Source organism: Emys orbicularis, chromosome 12 (assembly GCF_028017835.1).
Source record: "Emys orbicularis isolate rEmyOrb1 chromosome 12, rEmyOrb1.hap1, whole genome shotgun sequence".
Lineage (NCBI taxonomy): Eukaryota > Metazoa > Chordata > Testudines > Emydidae > Emys > Emys orbicularis.
The window spans coordinates 1,569,400-1,592,841 of record NC_088694.1 but is presented as its reverse complement, the minus strand read 5'-3'; the positions used below and the strand labels follow the sequence as shown (position 1 = coordinate 1,592,841).

Sequence of the window (23,442 nt, the reverse complement as noted above, 5' to 3'; positions counted from 1 at the left end):
CATGGGCCACAGGGGCTGCAACCAAGTCATTTTCCAGCTTTGCAGCGGCAATGCAATTAACTGTTGGCACCAGTGTAGAAAAGGCCAGGGCACTGACTCAGCACAGCTTTGGTGACAGTGGGGTTCTTCCACCAATAGAGAATGAGGAAAATAGTCCCTCTATTGCATAGCTTCTTCAGGACGCCCAAGGCTCTCTGCCCTCCAGCTTACAAGGTGGCACATCAGCTGAGCGCACAGAGAAGCTGGTGGAAGTTTTGGTTGGTTTCCATTACAGGGCAGCTCAGACATTACGGACAATAGCGAAAGTGTCAAATGTCAAAACCTCTCAACTAAAAACACGGGACACATTTTTCATGAACATCTTCCAGTTCCAGTGGCATGGAGCAGGCCCCTCCCCGGGCTCCCACGAACTGCCTCCCAGTACTGGGATTGCCCAAACGAGAGGGAGACAGCAATACATAAAATATGATTGTCTGGTCCCAGGCGGCTTGTGAGCAAAATGCCCCAAAGCGCTGATTGGTTATGGATTATTCTGGACCATGTTCACGAAGGGCCAGATCTGGAGAGGATTCAGAAAGAGGTGTAAGTTACCCGTCAGTGAGTGAGTCCAACCATCTCACTTCATGGACGGACCCTGAAGCTTCCGCTTGTGATTGACAGTCAGCACCCAAGTGCAGGAGCAGCAACACCTCCCATCCTGGGGAACCACCGAATGTTTAACCTTCATTCCCTCCCCACATCTGTGGGTAGTTCCCTCCCTTCCCCCAAGAGCTCAGCACCATTGACTGGTCACGAGCTCCCCCCTTCCCCCCGCAGATTTGCTCACTACATGTACTTGCAAATGGTTTTCCTGAGGTACCAAAAGCAGCCAATTCCCACAGTCAAAGGCCACAGCAACTGGCCCAAAGGATTCTGGGTTGTGGCTGAGGGGGAGAATGTGGGGTTGCAGTCTGAAAAGAGCACAGCCCCTGCGCTTCACTCTGCCAACTCATTCTCTTAGGTAGCCCATGGGGTGGTGGGTGGAGGAGGGTCTGACATGAGGAATACAAGGTGTCCGCCATGTTTTCCCTGGGGAGAGCACATCTCCTCCCAGTGTGTTTACAAGAAGGGGGTTTCCAAGAGCTATGCCTTTCCCTTTAATGGCCTGTGCAGATTAGGGGGGACACAATCTTCAGACCAGCTAACTAAAAGAGAAAGCCCCACTACCCAGGTTTGTGACTAGCCTCCTCAGGCACTACACACGAGCCCCACTTTCATAGGATGACGTAAGAAATTCCTTCCCTGAAACTGGGGAAAGAATTTCACAACATTGACCAGCAAGAGAGGCTATTTATCGGCACTGTCCCCACACTGGCTCTTTCTGTATGTGTCACTTACTTGTATATTTTTAGCATGTGTGGGGGGAAGTGAGCTATTACAGACCCGCTTTTGTCACAAATCCATGCTCAAAGTTGAAAAAAAAATAGGTGGATTTAGTTTTTCTTGGAAACAGTGGGGTTTTTTTTCCAATTCTTGCTTAGGTTCCACCATCCACCCAGATGAAGGGGTGTGTGCTGTGTCTGCCTGTATAAAGGGAGAGCACAAGTAGTGAGGGTGGGAGGAGATAAACCATCAGCTCCTTTTTCATAGCTGTAGGCAGAGCGCAAGCAGAGTAAAAGGGATTCCAGTGCTGGACACCATGGCTGAAGGTAAAGCTGCAGAACGGCACATTGCCAGAGGCTGCATTTCAGCAAAACTTGACAACTTTTTAATAATTCTTCTAAATCAGAAATGTTTTGCTTGGTTATAGTGAACTTTGCAAAGTGTATATGTAAGGGTGGGTAGTGATATCAGTAGGTCGGGATGTATCTGTGTGCATAAGTTCTACTTGAAAAGTTGAGGAGTATTCCAGTCTGTTCATTTAGCTCAGGCTGGAACATTAAGCAAGCTCCTTTATGTCAGCTGCACTTGTTTGTATTTCTGGAACTTATTGAAACTGAATGGCAAACTCTTGACTCAAGTGCAGAATAATCAGACACGCCAAAGATTAAAATAGAAGATAGTTATGATCAGGAGGAAACTATTTGGAGTTAATTTTGTTCTTTACCATAACTACAGTAATTTGCTATTGTTTTAATAAAGCCGTTGCTGTAAAGAGTGAAATTTTAAAATACTGTTTTAAATTGCAAGCTCCCTTTCAGCAGGACTCTGCAGAGAGCTGCTCTAAAAATATTTGCTTTTAATCTCACCCTATTTTTAAAGAGAGTTATCTAAATAAAGCCATAAAAAAAACCCTTCTAAGCCTTTAGAAATCCCTCTGACACATAGCTGGCTTTTCTGTGTAGTCTTTCGCTGGGAAAAGAATACTTTCTTCTCTAGATCTTTCACAGTGGAGAGGGGTAAATAGAGTCATTCCCCAAGGATCTGTACTGGGACCAGTGCTGTTTAACATATCCAAAAATTATTTGGAAAAGGGGATAAACAGTGAGGTGGCAAAGTTTGCAGATGATACAAAATTATTCAAGATAGTGAAGTCCAAAGCTGACTGTGAAGAGGTACAAAGGGGTAAACTGGGTGACTGGGCAACAAAATGGCAGATGAAATTCAATGTTGATAAGTGCAAAGTAATGCACATTGGAAGACATAATCCCAACTATACATACAAAACGATGTTACCACTCAAGAAAGAGATCTTGGAGTCATTGTGGATAGTTCACTGATCAATGTGCAGCGGCAGTCAAAATTCCTAACAGAATGTTAGGAACCATTGGGAAAGGGATAGAAGAAAACATCATATTATAGTACATCCCACCTTGAATACTGCATGCCATTCTGGTCACCCCATCTCAACAAAGATATATTAGAATTGGAAAAAGTGCAGAAAAGGGCAACAACAATGGTTAGGGGTATGGAACAGCTTTCATACACGGAGAGATTAAAACACTGGGACTGTCCAGTTTCAAAAAGAGACAACTGAGGGGAGATAGAGGTCTATAAAAGCATGAATAGTGAGGAGAAAGTAGATAAGGAAGTGTTATTTACCTCTTTGCATAAGACAAGAACCAGGGGTCACCCAATGAATTTAATAAGCAGCAGGTTTAAAACTAACATAAGGAAGTACTTCTTTACACAACAGACAGTCAGCCTGTGGAACTCACTGCCAGGGGAGGTTGTGAAGGCCAAAAGTATAACTGGGCTCAAGAAAGAATTAGATAAGTTCATGGAGGATAGGTCCGTCAACGGCTATTAACCAAGATGGCCAGGGATGTAGCCCCATGCTCTGGGCGTCCCTAAACCTCTGACAGCCAGAAGCTGGGACTGGACAACAGGGGATGGATGGGGATAATTGTTCTGTTCTGTTCATTCCCTCCGAAGCACCTGGCATTAGCCACTGTTGGAAGACAGGCTGCTGGGCTAGATGGACCATTAATCTGACCCAGTATGGCCGTTCTTATGTTCTTATGAAATAATATTTCCCATGTCAGATTCTGATCAGTGTGTAGCCCTCTTTGTTCAGTCTATGGTCAGTGAGACCAGGCAATACAGGCTCATGTGGAGGTGCAGATAGGCAGGTGAGAGACATGTCAAATCCACAACAGTGACAAAAACAAACAGGGAAGTTAATTCCGTTCAACCGCCTGGGATCTCAGTGACAAGACCGGGTTTTATTCAGTCCCGTCCCAAGACAAAATAAAAAGGAATGAAAGAGGAGGAGCCCGTAATGGCATTGCAATGACTGCATCCTAAGGAAAACAAGGTCCCTCTGCTCCCGGCCAGACCTGACTGTGGCACTGAGTGAGCTGGGTCTGCTTTAAGCCCTCTGACTGCTCATCGCTACAGGGCAGCGGTCGGACTTTGAGAGGAGTCTGAAGACCCTCATCTTTCATTTTCCCTCAGGATGATGAAAAACAGGATCCCTTACATCAGAGATTGGACCAAATTATATGTGGGCGTAAATGGGGAAAACTCCACTGAGGTCGCTGCATGGTGCTCACTGCCATCACCGGGGAATGTTGCTTCTGGCATTTCTCTTCCATGAGGGCCCTCCCTTGGGCCCTCGGCTTGGGCTGTTCTTAGGAGAAGGTGGAAATGAAGTTTTCCATGAGCTCCTCTTCCTCTGTCTTTGTGCTCACAGGGCCCCTCCCATGGTGTGTCCAACTTCCAAGCACCCCCACGTCTTTCAAAATAGAAACAAACCCTGCCAATCTCTCTCTGCGTCTCCTGCTGCTAGATGCCAGGAAGAGCTTAGTTCAGAGCTGGTTTGTGTATGTTTAAAGTGCAAGTATGGCTCGGGAAAGCAAGGGTGAAAAAGGGAGTTACATGTTTTGTTGTGAACGCAGCAAGGCCTGTGGCCATTCTTATCTCTCGCAGGAGTGAGCACCAGAGTCTAGGTCCGACTCTCCAATGCACAAAGCAAAGACAACTCAAAAAACCAGAAGAGAAAAACCCTTCTAATCTCTTTCGTGGCAGCTGTCCTGGGTTAGTTATAACAGTAGGAAATAGAAGTCTGGCAGACAGAAATTTGACTGTTAAACTGGTGTCCCTGTTACATTAAAGGATTTTAAAACACAGAGAAAATGGAACTGGAATGTTAAGATATTTCATTCCATTCATGGTCTTGTGAACGTTGTAATACCTGCCGTGACTAGCATGCAGACATCCAGGAAGAGCTCTGCGAACATCCTAGTATATGTTATCATCAATGCAATAACTAAGGAATAAACTGGTTGTTACTGATCAAAGAGGCCAACAGAATACAAGTTTGGCGTTACCAGCTCCAGCTGGATTTTTGAGCCAAACATCATTTTTTAGAATTCCTCTCTCTAACACACTTTTTCTGACTTGGCCCAAATTTTCTGGCAGAGTCTAGCTTGATATAAGATCATACGCATGTAATTGGGCGCAGTTTTCGCTAAATCAGGGGTGAAATGTGTAAAATGGAAGTCTCCCTTCTCCCTTCAGTTTGTTCTACGCTGGTCACACTCCTGCAGCTCGGCCGCCCGATGGAAGCATTTTGATTACGGGCAAGCTACGCTTTCTCCATAACTCCATCTCTCTAGATCTCTTAGGTCTTACCGCGATAGCCTCCCACCAGTGAAAGCAAGTATTTCTCTCTCACACGCCCTTCCCTGCTGGCAAGCAACAAGGCTGACTTTGTGGGGAGGTTTTGGGGGCATATCCATAAGCACGAACGTGAGGGCACTATTGCAAGAAAGCCTTTTGCTCTGGATGCGGCAAGGTCAGTGGTCTTCCTTTTTTCACCTGGCACCATTCCTATAGCAACGGGTTTCTGCAGCTCCCTCCCTTCCTCCTTCTGGCCAGCATCCAGCCCCTTCCCTAGGGCAGTGGCGCTCAACCCTTCCAGACGACTGTACCCCTTTCAGGAGGCTGATTTGTCTTGCGTACCCCCGATTTCACCTCACTTAAAAACGACTTGCTTAGAAAATCAGACATAAGAATACAAAAGGGTCACAGCCACTAGTACGGAAAAATGGCTGACTTTCTCATTGTTACCATATAATTATAAAATCAATCAATTGGAATATAAATACTGTACTTACATTTCAGTGTATAGTCGATAGAGCTGTACAAACAAGTCTTTGTCTGTATGAAATTTTAGTTTGTTCTGACTTCACTAGTGCTTTTTCTGTAGCCTGTTGTAAAACTAGGCAAATCTCTAGATGAGGTGATGTCCCCCCTGGAAGACCCCTGCATGCCCCTGGGGTAGGCATCCCCCGGCTGAGAACCACTGCTCTAGGTGACCTATTGCTGAGAGAGGATGGGAACGAAGCAGCAGTGAGCCCTGTCAGCACTTGCTCCATAAATCAGGCCCTGGTTTTCCAGCTCAGGTACTCTGGCACTGAACTCGCTATGTGTTCTCCTACATTAAATACTTTCACTTATTCTGGCAACTAATCTGCCTGACTGCAATGCATTCACGGCTCGCTAGCCTGGAACAATGATGAATGATATCGCATTGCCCCAGGAAACCCCGCTGAAACAACGGGTAATGGCGCTGTCTGATTATCACCGGCTGCCTAGCACAGGCCCTGCTTACATCAGTATCTCTCTGCCCTACTGCCACAAGAGCACGCCCTGCAGAATGCCTCAGGCCATGCAGTCAGACATCCCTTTTCGCAGTACGTTTATGGGCAGGCTCTCCGATTTGCCAAGGCATAGGAAATAGGAAACTTCCTGTCAGCCCGACCGAGGGCACAGGGAACATCCAAAGCTAAGCGTTCCCCGAGTTCAGAAATGCTTCTCGCTTTCGGGGGGGAAAACAACCCAAACAACTTGGCAGCGGAAGCCTGAAGCCAAACTCCTCCAGAGGCAGGAAGGATAAACGCTGGCCCTCTCTGCTGCTGCCCCTCTGCAAGTCTCTCCTGCCCTTGAATCCTGATGGACCCAGTGCAGTTCTGCGACACACCTGTGGCCTGGCCTCAGGCCTCTCCGCTGTTGTAGCATTAAGAGCAGAAGCCTAGTGCAAGGGGTCTGGCACAGAACTGAGGGGAAGCTCAGCATTCCGCTCCCAGCTCTCCCGCTGACTGGCTGCGTGACATAGGCACCATGTTTTCTCTCTGTGCGCCTCAGTTTACTCCCTGGTGGAACGGGGAACGTAACGTGCATCAGCTCTGTAAAGCTCTTTGAGATCGACGCACGAAGAGTGCTGTCTAAGTTCTGTGGGTGGTACCGAACTAGGGCGACTGTAAACTGTGTCACACTTCTCTGTGTCTTGGGAGAAGGGAGAGTGGGGAGGAGATTAGCTCATCCCCTGGCCCTAGTCATGATCCAAGAGAGATTTTAGCTCAGAGACACCCAGGATGCTGCGTCTCTCTCCCCCACAAGTAGATTGCTTCAATTATTAATTAGTTTCACTTTGCTCCTGGGAGCTTTGGCCATGGTGAAAGAACAGTGGCGAAAGAACAGGTTAAGGACTATTTAGAAAAGCTGGACATGCACAAGTTCATGGGTCCAGATCTTATGCATCCAAGGGTGCTGAGGGAGTTGGCTGATGTGATTGCAGAGCCATTGGCCATTATCTTTGAAAATTCGTGGTGATCGGGGGAAGTCCCGGACAATTGGAAAAAGGCAAATATAGTGCCCATCTTTAAAAAAGGGAAGAAAGAGAACCCAGGGAATGGCAAAATCATGGAGCAGGTCCTCAAGGAATCCATTTTGAAGCACTTGGAGGAGAGGAAGGTGGTTGGGAACAGTCAACATTGATTCACCAGGGGCAAGTCATGCCTAACCAACCTGATTGCCTTCTATGATGAGATAATTGGCTCTGTGGATATGGGGAAAATGGTGGATGCGATATACCTTGACTTTAGCAAAGCTTTTGATACGGTCTCCCACAGTATTCTTGACAGCAAGTTAAAGAAGTATGGATTGGATAAATGAACTATAAGGTGGATAGAAAGCTGACTAGCTAGTCGGGCTCAATGGGTAGTGATCAATGGCTCAATATCTAGTTGGCAGCCGTTATCAAGCGGCGTGCCCCAGGGGTCGGTCCTGGGGCCAGTTTTGTTCAACAGCTTTATTAATGATCTGAATGATGGGATTAATTGCAACCTCAGCAAGTTCGCGGATGACACTAAATTGGGGGCAGAGGTGGATATGCTGGAGGGTAGGGATAGGGTCCAGAGTGACCTAGACAAATTGGAGGATTGGGCCAAAAGAAATCTGATGAGGTTCAACAAGGACAAGTGCAGAGTCCTGCACTTAGGACGGAAGAATCCCATGCACCGCTACAGGCTGGGGAGCGACTGGCTAAGCAGCCGTTCTGCAGAAAAGGACCTGGGGATTACAGTGGACGAGAAGCTGGATATGAGTCAGCAGTGTGCCCTTGTTGCCAAGAAGGCCAATGGCATATTGGGCTGTATTAGTAGGAGCATTGCCAGCAGATCAAGGGAAGTGATTATTCCCTCTACTCGGCACTGGTGAGGCCACACCTGGAGTATTGTGTCCAGTTTTGGTCCCCCCACTACAGAAGAGATGTGGACAAATTGGAGAGAGTCCAGCGGAGGGCAACAAAAATGATTAGGGGGCTGGGGCACATGACTTATGAGGAGAGGCTGAGGGAACTGGGGTTATTTAGTCTGGAGAAGAAAAGAGTGAGGGGGGATTTGATAGCAGCCTTCAACTACCTGAAGGGGGGTTCCAAAGAGGACGGAGCTCGGCTGTTCTCAGTGGTGGCAGATGACAGAACAAGGAGCAATGGTCTCAAGTTCCAGTGGGGGAGGTCTAGGTTGGATATTAGGAAACACCATTTCACTAGGAGGGTGGTGAAGCACTGGAATGGGTTCCCTAGGAAGGTGGTGGAATCTCCATCCTTAGAGGTTTTTAAGGCCCGGCTTGACAAAGCCCTGGCTGGGATGATTTAGTTAGGGATTGGTCCTGCTTTGAGCAGGGGGCTGGACTAGATGACCTCCTGAGGTCTCTTCCAACCCTAATATTCTGTGATTCTATGATTCATGGTGGGAAGCTATTTTCCTAACTGCTGAGGCAATCGACCAGGCACACTAAAAGGACAGATAACCCAGGAGTTCAGACAGGTTTCACTGAAGCCATTTCCATGCTAGAATGCTAGAGGAGATGTGTGCATGCTGTGTGTGCATGTATGTACGCTGTGTGTGCATGTATGTACGCTGTGTGTGCATGCTGTGTGTGCATGCTGTGTGTGCATGTATGCACAGATTCCAAGGCCAGAACAGATCATTGCGATCACCTAGTCTCACTTCCTGCACAGAACAGGCCATAGAACTTCCCCAAAGTAATTCCTAGAGCAGGTCTTTTAGAAAAACGTCCAAAATGGTCAGTGATGGAGAATCCACCGTGACTTGGTAAGTTGTTCCAATGGTAAATTACCCTCACTGTCAAACACTTACACCTTATTTCCAGTTCTAGCTTCAACTTTCAGCCATTGGATCATGTTATACCCTTATCTGCTAGATTAAAAAGCCCATTATTAAATATTTGTCCCCCATGTAGGTACTTACAGACAGTAATCAAGCCACCCCTTAACTTTCTCTGTGTTAAGCTAAATAGGTTGAGCTCCTTGAGTCTATCACTATAAGGCTTGTTTTCTATTCCTTCTTGTGGCTCTTCTTTGAATCCTCTCCAATTTATCAGCCTCCTTCTTGAATTGTGGGCACCAGAACTGGACACAGGATTCCAGCAGTGGTCGCACAAGTGCCAAATACAGACGGAAAATAACCTCTCTGCTCCTACTTGAGATTCCCCTGTTCATGCATCCCAGGATCGCATTGGCTCTTTTGGCCACAGCCTCCCACTGGGAGCCCATGTTCAGCTTATTATCCACCACGATCCCCAAATCTTTCTCAGAGTCACTGCTTCCCAGGAGAGAGTCCTCCCATCTTGTTCCCAGTTGTGTATATTTACATTTAGCCATATTAAAACGTATATAGTTTGCTTTCATCCAGTTTACCAAGCAATTTAGATCACTCTGAATCCGTGATCTGTCCTCTTCATTATTTACCACTCCTCCAATTTTTGTGTCATCTGCGAACTTTACCAAGGATGATTTGATGTTTTTTTCCAGGTCATTGTTAAAAAGATAGTGTATGGCCAAGAACTGATCCCTGGGGGACCCCACTGGAAACACTCCTTGATTAAGTTCCCCCATTTACAAGCTACTTTTGGAGACCTATCAGTTAGCCAGTTTTTAATCCATTTCATGTGTGCCATGTTAATTTTATATCGTTCTAGTTTTTTAATCAAAATATCATGTGGTACCAAGTAAAATGCCTTACAGAAGTCTACGTATATTACATCAACAGTGTTACCTTTATCAACCAAACTTGTACTCACTATTAGTAGATGACTAATCATGAGTGTGGGGGTGGGGAGGTGGCGGGGGGAGGAGGGGCTAGATCCAGCCCTGTGTTACACCGACATAAACCAAGGTAAAGATTCCCAACTCGTGAATCTCGTGGGGCTCAGAGCTCCCTGCTCATGCATGGAGATGCACCCTGCACTCCCTAAATGCAGCAGAACAACAACCTGGCCATGTGTGCGTGCACATGAGAAACACATGGTAGTGAAGCCAAATGCATGAGCTCTATAGGAGTAAAATTGATCTCTTCTCAGCTGGAGCATCAGATTTTGGTGCCCAGCCTCTGAACCACTAAATGGATTCAAAGGAAGAGAGAGTGGAGTCTGGGTCAGTTTGTGCTGTGTCTTTGCTGCCTTCCTGAAAGAGAGCTTGAGGGCTTGGCTACACTGGCGCTGTAGCGCTGTAAGCTAATCCCCTCGTGGAGGTGGAGTACCTGCAGCGCTGGGGCGCATGACCACACTCGCACTTCAAAGCGCTGCCACGGGAGCGCTCCCGTGGCAGCGCTTTGATGTTTTGAGTGTAGACACGGCCTTAGATGCTGTTGGTTTTGCAGATCTGGTGCTGGAATCATGCAACCTGGAGTGTGAGAGCAACAATCAGAACCACATGACGGCTGACATGGGCAGCCAGCAGCTCGTTGTGAGGAGGGGACAGTCTTTCACCATCACGCTGCACTTCGCTGGAAGGGGTTATGAGGAAGGAGTGGATAGACTTACTCTCAACGTAGAGACAGGTAAGTCCAGAGCTATTCACTAAACTCAACTGCGGTCAGCTTGGAGAGGAGCCACCTCCATCCCCTCCTTAAGAGACACACACAATATCCACCCCGTCACATCACCTCAGAGATGAGCCATCCTACCCCCTCACCTCACAGACAGACATATTCACCCACCCTCTCCTCAGAGAAAGACACCATCCACCCTCCCCTCAGAGAGAGACATTATCCACCCTCCCCTCAGAGATAGGCCATGCCCAACTAAGCCACCTCAGCGCCGTCATGTTCAGGCAGGGCCGGCTCCAGGCACCAGCTTACCAAGCAGGTGCTTGGGGCGGCCACTTCGGAGAGGGGCGGCACGTCCAGCTATTCGGCGGCAATTCGGCGGACGGTCCCTCACTCCCGCTCAGAGCGAAGGACCTCCCACCGAATTGCCACCGCAGATCGCGATCGCGGCTTTTTTTTTTTTTTTTGGCTGCTTGGGGCGGCCAAAACCCTAGAGCCGGCCCTGTGTCCAGGAGGGGCACTTTCTACCCCAGTCATCATGGAGAGAGCCATCCCTGCCCCAGCCCATTCAAAAAAGCACTTTCCACACTTGTCACTTGTATACAGATTCCCCCTCTCCCCCAATCATTTTATAGGCAAGCCGTCCTCAATTTCCACCCCCATTACCCCACCTCCCCACCCCGAAACCTCAGTAAGAGGCCAACCCCACCCCATTCCCCTTGGACAGTCCATCCCGAGGTCTGTCACCATCCAGATAAGCAAGCACTACCACATGAATGGCCCTCACATTTTTGTTCAAGAAAACTAATTGCTTCCCCTACTGCTTATATTTGCTTGTTTTTGCAACTCACAAAGTGAATCTAAAAGTCCTTGGTCCAAACTTTTTATTTATTTGTTTTACATTGTGGGATCTGAGAGGACGGCTTCCTCTTCCTGTCAGGAGACTGTTATCTCAGTCATGTTATTTCCAACATTAAAGTAAAATTTCCCTGGCACTGATCCTGATGTCATAGGTGGTTTTTCCTCACAGTCCCGGACAGAAAGATATAAAAACAGAGGCTCCACAATATAATAATAGTTGAATGGTCTCAAGTTGCAGTGGGGGAGGTTTAGGTTGGATATTAGGAAAAACTTTTTCACTGGGAGGGTGGTGAAGCACTGGAATGGGTTACCTAGGGAGGTGGTGGAATCTCCTTCCTTAGAGGTTTTTAAGGTCAGGCTTGACAAAGCCCTGGCTGGGATGACTTAGTTGGGGTTGGTCCTGCTATGAGCAGGGGGTGGGACTAGATACCTCCTGAGGTCCCTTCCAACCCGATTCTATGAAAGAAAGCAAGAAAGCAAGAGCCCCAGCACTTGTGAATGTTATGTGCTTGAGTGTAACACTAACTCCCCATAGCCAACAATGTTCATCGTTGCCACGTTCCACACTTCTTAAGTGTTTGGGCATGAAGACAAGTCAATCAGTCTGTGCTAAGGATTATTTCAGATGAGTTGACAGGGTTGGGCTTTGCCCAGCTATTACCTTGGAATGTCTGAGTTGGAATCCATAACATCTGTAGACTCCTAATGTGGTGTTCCAAAAATGCAAGCAGTCACTTTCACACCTGGGATTTGCATTACCATAACTAGAAAAACAAACTACTACTATGAATAATAAGAGGTACTTTGGCCAGAAGTTTTCAGAAGCCAAATAAGAGTTTCATCCACAAGCTATTTTTATGGTACTCTAAGGTTCCAGCTCAAGGAATTCAGAATAAAATAATAAGGATTGCAAGTATAAAATAAAATCATATCCCTTAGTGGCATGGACCCTCTGTATATGCACATAGTACCTTCCACTTAAGACTCTTAAGGTCCTAATAAATATTAATTAACTGAGCCTTATGTCACCCCCATGCCAAAAGGCAGTAATATTATCCCCATTTTACATATAGGAAACTGAGGCACAGAAGGGCGCTTGAGTGACAGTCCAAAGTTACATATAGAGTCTGTGGTAGAGTCAGGAATGTAGCCCAAAACTCCCAATTCCTGGTCCCCCTGTGCTTCCACCCTCCATAGGCTAAGGGCTTGTTTGCACACGGAAGCTGTAACTGTTTAATGTAAATCAGTTTAGTTAAATCATACAACTTGTACGTGTGGACTCTCATAAAATGATTTAAAACTGGTTCTATGCCTTTAGCTTGCACCTGTACATTTACCAGTGCAAGCTAAACTGATATAAGCCAGGTTCAAATGATATAAGTGTGTCTGCACACAAAGTTGTACCGTTTTAACCAAATCAGTATAAAAATCACACCTATAATTAAACCAGTCTTACTCTGTGTGTGGGCCAGGGCTGATTCTGTGTAAAGATCCCAATTCCCTTCTAGTGACTGGGTAAGGAGATGGCCTCTGCTCACGGTCAAGGTACATCTATCCTCCATCTTGGGAGAAATCAGACATGAAGGAACAACAGTGGTGGACCCAGCCCAGAAAGATGTGGGTTTGGTTGTGAGGCTTTGGCTATGAACCGTCTCAAAGTCTGGGCACGTTTTTTCTCTTGGGGTTGGGCCAGCGTCTGGGGAATTTCCATCTTTCAATTGCTGAGTAAAATTAGACCTCCAAAGAGAGGGACTTCCCCAAGAGAGGCCAGGTGTGCTGGTGCAGTAGTGTTGGATGGGTCAAGGTTAGCCAGACCAAACTCCTTTCCCAGCGTGAGCCCCAGATCTGTCCATGGACAGAACACCGTAGGGAAGCCCAGCAAAGGGACAGCCTGGCAGAAGGTTTATTTATCTTGGTCCTGCCCAGGTGACCGTAGAACACAGTAAGAAAGACCCAGCCCCACTGTCAGTGCTCGGGTTGGACCAGCTCCACTGCTCAACCCGCTACCCACATTGGATCATACTTCCACCAGCTGTGTGCGCCACTAATCCAGTCCTACAGGGGCTATCGGGGAGAACGCAGCTAGGATGCTGCATTTCCTTTCCTCTCCCCATCCCGGATATAGTCGTGCGCACACAGCACACACACGCAGAACAAAGCTAGGACGGAGGGAGCAGACCACACACAAGAACGGAACTTCCCGCCACCCCACAGCATTGCAAAGGCTGGAGGACTTGGTTATAGCAGCCTGCATGGATTTGGGGGCTTTAATTCCTGCCTGAATAGTCCCACCCAGGGCCGGCTCCAGCTTTTCTGCCGCCCCAAGCGGCAAAAAAAAAAAAAGCCGATTGGCGGCAGCTCTATAGCGCCGCTTCATTCTTCGGCGGCAATTCGGCGGCAGCTCAAAAAGGAAGAGAGGGACTGTGGGACCCACCACCGAATTCCCGCCGAAGACCCGGAGGTGCCACCCCAATACCGGACGGAGTGCCGCCCCTTTGTATTGGCCGCCCCAAGCACCTGCTTCCTTCACTGGTGCCTGGAGCTGGCCCTGTTCCTAGGTTTATCTCAAACACTGCCCCACCTTCAGTGTCACACTAGGGCAGTGGTTCTCAAACTTTTGTACTGGTGACCCCTTTCACACAGCAAGCCTATGAGTGTGACACCCCCCCCCCTTATAAAGTAAAAACACTTTTTAATATATTTAACACCATTATAAACGCTGGAGGCAAAGCGGGGTTTGGGGAGGAGGCTGACAGCTCACAACCTCCTGAGGGGTCACGACCCCCAGTTTGAGAACCCCTGCACTAGGGTTATTTATTCAAGAGCTGGGCTGTTCCAGGCCTGGGTGGGTGTGGGGGAGAAAGCTACTTAGATCTTGGCTCATGTGTTATCTCTGAACATCAGGCAGCTGTTTTCCGCCAAGGACAACCAAAGAGGGCTGGGGAGGGGAACAAAACAAGGAAGCTTGCAGGCTGGCCAACACCCATCTTCCTCAGCAATACAGGATCAAGGAAGAAAAGGGCCTAGCCTCCCCAAGTCTCTGCATGGAATTTCTCTGAGAGTTAGTCACAATGAGCACGTCTACACTGCACAAAAAGTCTCGGAGCCCGAGTCAAATGACTTGGACTAGCAAGGCTTGCGCTGCAGGGCTGTACATAGCCGTGTAGAAGTTCAGACTCGGGCTCGATCCCAGGCTCTGAGACCCACCCCCCTCGCCGAGTTTCAGAGCCCAGGCTCCTGCCTGTGCCCGAAGGGCTACGCTGCCATTTTTAGCCCGGCAGCACAAGCCCAAGTCAGGTGACCTGGGCCCTAGACTCACTGCCACAGGGTATTTCTGACGTGCGGACGCAACCTGTGTGCCTTCCCTGACTCCCAGCCCCTCCCACCTCCACGCAGAGAGCCATCCTCCTGCAGCCCAGAAGCGCTGCCAAGGGCAGGGGGGATGAGACAGCTCCCTGCAATGCAGCACAGATTCTATTAATAGTGTCAGCCACTTTTTGTCTTTCCAATCCCTTGTACTGACAAACTTTTACCCGGAGGGACACCAGTTGGCCCAGGGGATTGGGAATGAGCTCTGGGGCCTTTTGCTCCAGTTTCATCCCTGCCCCAGAGGAGGAGGCATTACCACGTGCGGGCCTGGCCGCTTCGGTGAGACTCCATCCAGTCACTTGTGGCCACATCACAAAGCCGTTGCGCTGTCTAGCATACGAGATTTGACTTGTCGGCAGCTTCCGAAGAGAGGCTGAACTCTCCAGGCAGCATTAGGTACCGTCTCCCACACAGCAGGTCCCAGCAGGACAGTGCAGAGGGATTTTGGTTGGAGGAATGGGGAAAATCTGCCCTGCAACTGGCTAAAGTGTGACACTTCTGGGGATAAATAATGCCTTTGCTCCAGCCCGGTCTTGTCTCAAGCAGTTTTACTAGCCTCCTGCAGGCCCTCCTCCATGGCGGAGGGCCCTAAACAGGATGTCCTGTGCCAGGGCCTAGGACAGGAGGGCTCATGAATGACATTCAAAATCATGAACCATAGAGTTGGCCGAGAATTTATTTTTCCCAATGAGAAGTTGCAACAAAAACATTAAAACTCGGTTTTGTTAAAAATTCTCATAGAAATTTTTCAGATTTTCATCAAAAAACCTAAAACTAGAGATGGGGCGGGGAGGGGAGGGGAGAAGTCAGAATGTTTTCAGTGAAAATGGAAATCTTTTCATGAACATTTCTATTCTGTCAAAAAAAGAAAAAACCTTTTGGTCAGAAAAAAAATTTTCAACAAAAAATGTAATGAATAAAACCGACCAGGCTTTTTTTGTTACCCCATCTTGGAATTCAAGAACAAGGCATCCCCATGGGCGGATGCCTAGAGGCACATGACTCATTTTAGGTGTCTGAGGAGTTAAATCCCAGAGCTGAGATGCAAAACTAGGGCAAGATCCACCCCTGTAAGTAATGGCATCTCCCTAGGGGGGAAAACCCTAAATTCTCCAGAGAAGTCATTGAATCTAGAGCCTCCACAAGGAGGCTCACTAGAAAACCAGTATTAGCCCTGGAGTTAGGCACAGATGGTGGAATCCTGGCTCCACTGAGGTCATTGGGAGTTTTGCCCTTTGCTGTGACAGGACGAAAAACTCCCCAGGGAGTTTGTCTTCCTGCTGCGTTTGGGAACAGATCCTTGTGGGAAGGTTTTTGTTTTGTGAGACACATCCTGTAACTCCGGGGGAGGAAGGTTAGTGTCCCTGGGTTTCGTTTAGGGGAGAACGGCTCTGGATAGAACGTTTCTGAGCAGCGCTGGAGGAGGGGAGTTTGTAGTCTGTGACTTTCAGAGCAGTGCCCTAGCTACACCCACTGCGCCTCATCAAAATCAAACAGCCAATCAGTGTAGAACAAATAAGAAACCCTCGGCCTGCGCCACTGGGGTCTCCCCATTGGCCTGGAGCAGCGAACCGCGGCCAGTGGGAGCCACAATCGGCCGAACCTGCAGACGCGGCAGGTAAACAAACCAGCCCGGCCCGCCAGGGTGCTTACCCTGGCGGGCCACGGGCCAAAGGTTGCCGATCCCTGGGCTAGATATTCAAAAGAAGCAATTGTGATGGTGACTCTGGGTTATGAGTGGGTGGGCCGCACCTCTGTGTCCCATCGAGCCAGGGCTATGACTGACATTGTAGCTTTAAGGGTGCACCCATGGGGCAGGGGAAAGAGTGCAGGTTTGTCACAGCCCCGTATAGAGAAAGGCACCAGCTGCAAAGTCTGGAACCTGATGTACAGTTCCGGGGTGTTTGGAGCTGGGGCTTTGGTGCAGACCTGTCTCAAAGATCCAGTTAATCAACCATCAGGCTTCAGGGCATAAACTGACATCCTGCAGGGGCCAGGAGGGAATTCCCCCCTCCCCCTGAATTGCCCATCTGGGTTGATGCCGTTTAGCTGTTCTCGCCTTTCTCTGAAGCTCCAGGGATTTACTGAAGCCTGCCCTTGGAAACGTGCCCTTCCCTAGAAACAGTTTTTTGCCCTGCTGTTTCTTGCCTGTTTACAACATTTCTGTTTTGTATAAGCTTCAACTTCTACAAACTGACATAAGAGGCTGAAAGCCCAGAATCAGTGACCCTAGCTTCATGCTAGGCACACTCATCCCCAAGACCAGCACTCACACCTCCTGGGGCTCTCAGGTCTCCGCCGCACTCCCTGCAGCCACACGGGTGATACACACCTGCCAAGTGCGGTAAATGTATGCGGAAAGACACGTTCCCTGTCAGAGTGACCCGGGCCATTCTGGACACAGACGCAGCAGCCACTGACCTGCTGCTCGCTGCCTCCATTTCCTTTGGCTATCAGTATGATTTTTACCTAGTGTCTTTCATCCCAAGTGATCCCAAAGGGTGTTCCAAACGACAGTGTGTCCATACAGCACAATTGAATGCAGTTACCTCTGGGGTGGAGGGTAGCAGGTAGCTGACATTTTGGCCAAGGGCACAGGGACGAACATGTCTACTCTTGCAGAAAAGTGCTAGGGGTTCTTTAACATCTGCACAGAGGCTCAGCGTTTGGGGGCCTAAACTGCACGGACCTCAATTGACCTGCCTGGCTAGCAGGACAGGGCTGTCTCTACCTTGCCAGCTTCAAACCCAGGGAGTCCATGTAGTCAATGCTCAAACCACTGAGCTATCCCTCCCCCTCAACCCTGAGCCTTTGCTACCAAGTCATCCCCACCCTGAGTGATTGCTAATAGCCCTGAAATAGCCCTGTCCTGCAAAGAAGGGGGGTTATTTCAGTGCAGACAGACAGTGTCTATTTTTAAAGCAGAGTTGTTTGGACAGTTCCAGTCGGGTACCTTGTGTGGACAGATCCAATAACAGCCCTACGTCCCCACCCCACTGCTCTTCACAACACTCAATTAGCATCTATGTGCAGAGGAGGCAGAACTTTCCCCTGGCTCTTTTTGGGAATGGGTGGGGGGGGGGAGGAGCAAGGGAAGGAAGCAGTTTCCCTTCGCCTGTCTGGGGAGGGGGATTCCTTGGGGACATGAGTAAGGAGCAGGGCTGAAAAGGGACACGCTCTGCCTGTGCACTCACGCCTTTCTCAGAGCTCAGCCAGGTCAGCTCTTCCCGGCCTCGCAGATGGAGCGAGGAGGAAAAAATGTGTCACTCTCATTAGTTCATGTGTATTTCTGGTCATGAAGTTCTACTCCCCAACAAGGGCGGGGCGCTGGAGTGGTGGAGTGTGGGCCCAGGACCAGCATAACACAGAGTTCCCAGTGTGGGAGGGAAGCCTGCACACAGAACATCACTTGAAATGAAATCTGCCAGTCACTGCAGCTGCCTGGACACAGGGCGCAGAGGGTCAGGTCTGAGCTGTTCTGTGTGTTCCTCTCCGTTTCTGGGAGGAGCTGTGTTTGGATCCAGGACGGCTCCTTGCACTTGGAGTAACACTCCTAGCAGAGTGAAAGGACAGCTCTGTGCGCAAGGGAGCACTGATGTCACTGCTAGACGCTGGAAGTGCAGAGTGCTAGCTGGGGCCCAGGCTCTCGTCTCGCGGGGGGGGGGGGGGGGGGGGGGATTGTCCTGCCAAGGGACCCGTCTGCGGTTCCAGAGCAGCTGGCTTTGGAATAAAAGCTTGGATGGTCTAGGCCGCGAGCGGAAACGCAGTGTAAAAGGGGCTTCGGGATGCTCAGCTGTGGTGTGTTGTTATGGGATGTTTGGATGTAGCCGGCAGAGATGCTTTCACACAGTCCTGGATCTGGGTGCGCTACCTGGCCCTTACTGCAGACACAGAAATGGTTATTTGGGGAGCTGTTCGTTTGAGCTTACAAGTGCAAGACTTGGGCCCCCAACTACACAGACAGACTGGGGTGCCCCAGTCTGAACGCTGGGCTCCCCTTAGGGTCTCCATTGCTGTGTCCTCAGAAGGGTGGGGGGAGGGCACGAACCAATCGTTGCCCCCAGACATCACTCAGCAGCAGAAGCAGACTGACTCTCAGACAGAATCACAGCAAAGGGGGCGTACAGTCCCGGGAAAGGCTGACGGGGAGCGATTGGAAAGGACCCCAGGTCCCCAGCTGCAGGCACCGTGTGTGTGCAGTTACTACTGCACATGCAGCCAATGCAAAGCACACAGTGCACCGAATAGCTTTGGAATTCCAGTCCCGTGCATCTCCTTGGGCCTGAACGTTACCCATGGCTACGGGCCCCTGCCCGCCAGGGTATCATGAGACAAAATCCCGTTATAGCAGGCAGGGGATCAGGACATCACATACCAATCCAGCCAACAAAGCAATGCGATCCCCATTGTCTGCTTGCCACACTGACAAGTCCCTCACGTGCATCAGCTGCATATGAAAGAATCAGGAGAATTCTGTCCCCCAGTGAATCACCCATCGAGTGGCTCCTCCATACTGAGAGCAGGGAATCATCGGCAGGAGGTGCAGTCCCCCGTACACGCCAGCCACTTAGACTCTCCTGCCCTCCGCATGCTGGTCTGCTCAGGACACCACAGCCCCCAGCCTCTGCCCTGCTGTGGGGCCAGTGAAGGCAGATGTGGTGCCAACACTGGGTCTGAGACTCGGCTGGTTCAGTAAGGGGAGCTACCTACAGCCAATGCAGGGAGAACGGGGGCCAGCAGACACATCTGTAAAGGGTGAGGGGTGCTGTGCCATGGGAGGCTGGAATAGCGCTCACGCAGGGTGAATGGTCCTTCCCCTGGCCCCAGAGGCATTGTCCCCAGGACTATCAGAGCGAGAGGCCAGAGGCAGGGTGTGCTAACGAGGTTGTTTGCTCTGGCAGGGCCATGCCCCATCGAGTCGTCGGGAACCAAGTCCCGTTTCCCCGTCTCCGATGCCCTCCAGGAGTCAGCATGGAGCACGGTCGTGGACCATCAGGATGGAACCTCTCTCTCCTTGTTGATTTACTCCCCTCCCGATGCCCGGATTGGCCGCTATACCCTGACCCTGGAGGCCTCTACGGGGTACCAAGGCACTAGCTTCAGGCTCGGAGAGTTCATCTTGCTCTTTAACCCTTGGTGTCCAGGTGAGATTGTCATTCATCCATTTAAGTTGCAGGGGTCTCTCCAAAATGGAGATGGGCCAGACTCGGAACAACAGCCTCTGGCTGGGACTGCACAAGCCCGGAGCTGAACGGCCCACGCTGGCCTCTTTTGGATGGGCCGAACCGACACCAGCGCCAAACACCCACAACTCTGGGGAGGTTTGAATCTCCAGCTGTGCTCCAAGCCAGGAACCCTCTAGCTCCACCCTAGAGCCAGCAGCCCTAGAGACTGCTGGTTCCCCTTCCCACGCCATAGGAACGCACATATTGTCGGACGCCTGCGTCCCGCTCCAAAGGCTGAGCAGACCTGCTCCCTCCCTGGAAAATCCCTGACAGTGGGTGCAGTCTGGTGCGTGGGAAGAGCGCGGACTAGGGGTAGGAGCCAGCCTTGCCACTGAATCCAGAGGTGGGATGAACTCTGCCAGATGCAAGGGGACATCTCAATTCCCACCCCTCGCCCACTCGCTGCCCTGCTCCCACGCTGCCATGGCCATCGGGACACAGGTTATGGGGCAGAACACGCAGCTCTGAATGCCACTATGTTAACGAGCCAGCCAGGGCACAAATAAAGCCACCACTAGCCCTGCTGAGATCAGACAGCAGCATGTGGAGGGAGGGACCAATGTCTGGCCATGGTTGGGCAAGTGACCAGCCAGGTTTGCTTGCCCGCACCTTGTTCTTGTCCCCCACTGCTCTCCCCATCAGTGCGAGGAATCTGCCCCCACCAACTCTCCCGTCCAAGTGCAGCCTGATGTCACCCAAGTGAAATACCAGGCCTAAAATGACAAACTTCCTGAATTCCAAAGCGTTCTGTGCTGACTTGTCAGAGATAAGGAGTTTAGAAAGTTTCACTTGGCCACCGCTGCACGGAACACCAGGGCTGGCAGGAAGTTTTTGCAATGAACAGACGACACAGAACATTTGGCCACATTGTTCAATGTTTTTCACTGAAACAAGAAAAACCAAAAATCTCATCGACAGGAATATTTTTCATTTTCTTGCGTTTCCCTCCCTCTTTCTCTCTTCTTTTTTCTTCCTCTCCCCTTTCCAGTGGGAAAAAAGATGGGGATGGGGAGGAGACGGATACACAAGCAAAGCCCCCCCCCCATGTTACATTTTAATTCAAATCTAATCGCATTGAAATTTTTCAGCAAATTCCATGAAAAAGGTTGCCTGCGACACGCACGGTTTCATTTCCTTCAGCATTGCTCAGGGGAAATCGCGGCCACTTTGCACAGTGGGAAGAACCGCAGCTCGATGGGCACCTGTGGGGCGATGCCAGTTCATGCCAACTGAGGATCTGGCCCAGTGGGGTCAGAGCCGTGGGACAAAGCATCACCACACAAGCCCAGAGAAGGATTTTCTCCTGCATCCTCGGGTCATGAGTCCTAGGCTCTGAGCTGCTCCAGCAATGGTCCAAGCTCTGCAGCCTGCAATAGAGGTATTGCTAGTGTCACTGCAGTACTTTTCCCAGAAGGGATGGGGGGCTGCCCATTTGCTGCCCCGGCTCTGCTAGTTCGTGGGTGCTGGGATGAGAGGATCGAGGGGGGAGAGCGTCTCACACTGTTCTCTCCCCCCCTTCTCCCCACAGACGACTCTGTCTTTCTCGAGTATGAAGACCAGCGGTGTGAGTTCGTGCTGACGCAGCAGGGCCTCATCTACCAGGGATCTCTGAAGTTCATCGTCCCTACTGCCTGGAATTTCGGACAGGTGAGTCTCCAGCCCTGACTCCCCTGCCCAGATACAGGTACTTGGGGCCCAGGCTGTAATCTCTGCCCAGGAACACGCACATGGAGTTCCTCCAGGTGGAGCATCACAGTGCAGCTAGTCAGAGTCTATTCTGCAGGATATCACCTCTAAGGGGCCTGCAGGATCCCTCTGGAAACAACAGCAGAACCCACCCACTACTGGCAGATAGCATCATGAATGGCCTGTCTAACGTCCCTTTATCTCACGTGTGCAGCAGCAGGTGAACCTGGCGGTTCAGAGCTCCAGCCCCAACACACAGAACAGGGTTTGCTGCTCCCCCAACACGTCCCATCCCATGCGCCTGGCAGCAGGTGTCAATTTCTCTGTCCTCTGATAACACCTCAGTGGAAATCTCACACCACCTGCCTCTAGAGGCAAATTAAAATCTCATTTCCGGAGGGGAAAATGCTGAGTTCAGATCCCCGGAGCAGCCCATAAATCCTTAGCCAGCGAGGCCTGGGAGAGAGGCCAGGACAGAACACTCCATAATAATGGCAAAAACACCCTCTGTCTGGGAAACATATGGAGGGGCCTGTGTAAGATAACCAGCTCCCCTCCCGAGTTACAGTGCTGATAAGGGGACTGCCAGCACCATGAGCTCTGCCCGGGCAGGAGCAGGTCACGTCTGCATTTCAAATGCCTTTGGCCATATTGGGGCTGGGGCTGCAACTGGCTCCCAGCCACGTCCCCCCACCCGTGAGCTCGAGAGGGCTCCTCTCTCTTTGGGGCTGATTCTGAGTGGGGTGAGTGACCTGCAGTTCCCAAGGCAGACAACAGAGCTGCAGCTACACCTATCTCATAGAGCTAGAAGGGACCCCGAAAGGTCATCGAGTCCAGCCCCCTGCCTTCACCAGCAGGACCAAGTACTGATTTTGCCCCAGATCCCCACCTGGCCCCCTTGAGGATTGAACTCATAACCCTGGATTTAGGAGGCCAATGCTCAAACCACTGAGCTATCCCGCCTTCTGAGCGCCAGGGGGTCCTGTCTGGGGTGGAGCTGAATCAGGGGCTTTCCAGCCTCTTAGCATTCACCGCCACTGCACCCCTGAATGCAGCAAATTCCTCCTCCACTGTTACAAAAATCACCCTGGGTCCCCAAAGTTCCCTGGCTCCTGGTCGGTTGTGCAGAACAGCAGCTGTCACTCAAGCCCAGCTCCTCAAAGGCACTTCTGAGCGCCGGCTGCCCAGTGCAATCCTCAGCCCCCGGCTCCCTGCACAATGCAGGGGGAGAGTTCGACGCTGGCTGAAGGGTTTGTCCACACAGCGTGTTAGTGCGCAGCGAGCGGGGGCGGGAGACATTCACAGCCGGCCTTGCCAGGCATCGCCTTGCCATGCAGACAAACCCTAAGTAAGGACTCTTCAGAAACCAGCGGGGTGGGGAGCTGCCTAAGCTAACCAGGAGTGACAGGCAGGGAACGTGGTGGGATTAGGCACCAGAGACAGACAGAGAGACCCTGCCGCATAGCCAGTGTTCTAGCGGGTAGGAGGTTCCCCTGGGAAGCGGGCAGGGCCGGCTCCAGGCACCAGCTTGGCAAGCAGGTGCTTGGGGCGGCCACTCCGGAGAGAGGCGGCAGGTCCAGCTATTCGGCGGCAATTCGGTGGACGGTCCCTCACTCCCGCTCGGAGCGAAGGACCTCCCGCCAAAGTGCCACCGCAGATCGCGATCGCGGCTTTTTTTTTTTGGCTGCTTGGGGCGGCCCAAACCCTGGAGCCAGCCCTGGAAGCGGGACACTGACATTCAACTT

The 23,442-nt window shown here is 50.5% G+C and overlaps 1 protein-coding gene across 1 annotated transcript in view; it reads left to right on the top strand.

The window, feature by feature from the left end:
- The first annotated feature begins 1,678 nt into the window (after positions 1-1,678).
- The window catches only part of TGM2 (transglutaminase 2), a 35,142-nt gene continuing 13,378 nt past the window's right edge, over positions 1,679-23,442 (top strand). Inside the window, exons 1-4 of the mRNA XM_065414382.1 lie at positions 1,679-1,688; positions 10,389-10,568; positions 19,688-19,930; positions 21,540-21,658. Of these exons, the coding sequence (XP_065270454.1) occupies positions 1,679-1,688; positions 10,389-10,568; positions 19,688-19,930; positions 21,540-21,658 (552 nt within the window). The remainder of the gene's footprint in view (positions 1,689-10,388; positions 10,569-19,687; positions 19,931-21,539; positions 21,659-23,442) is intronic.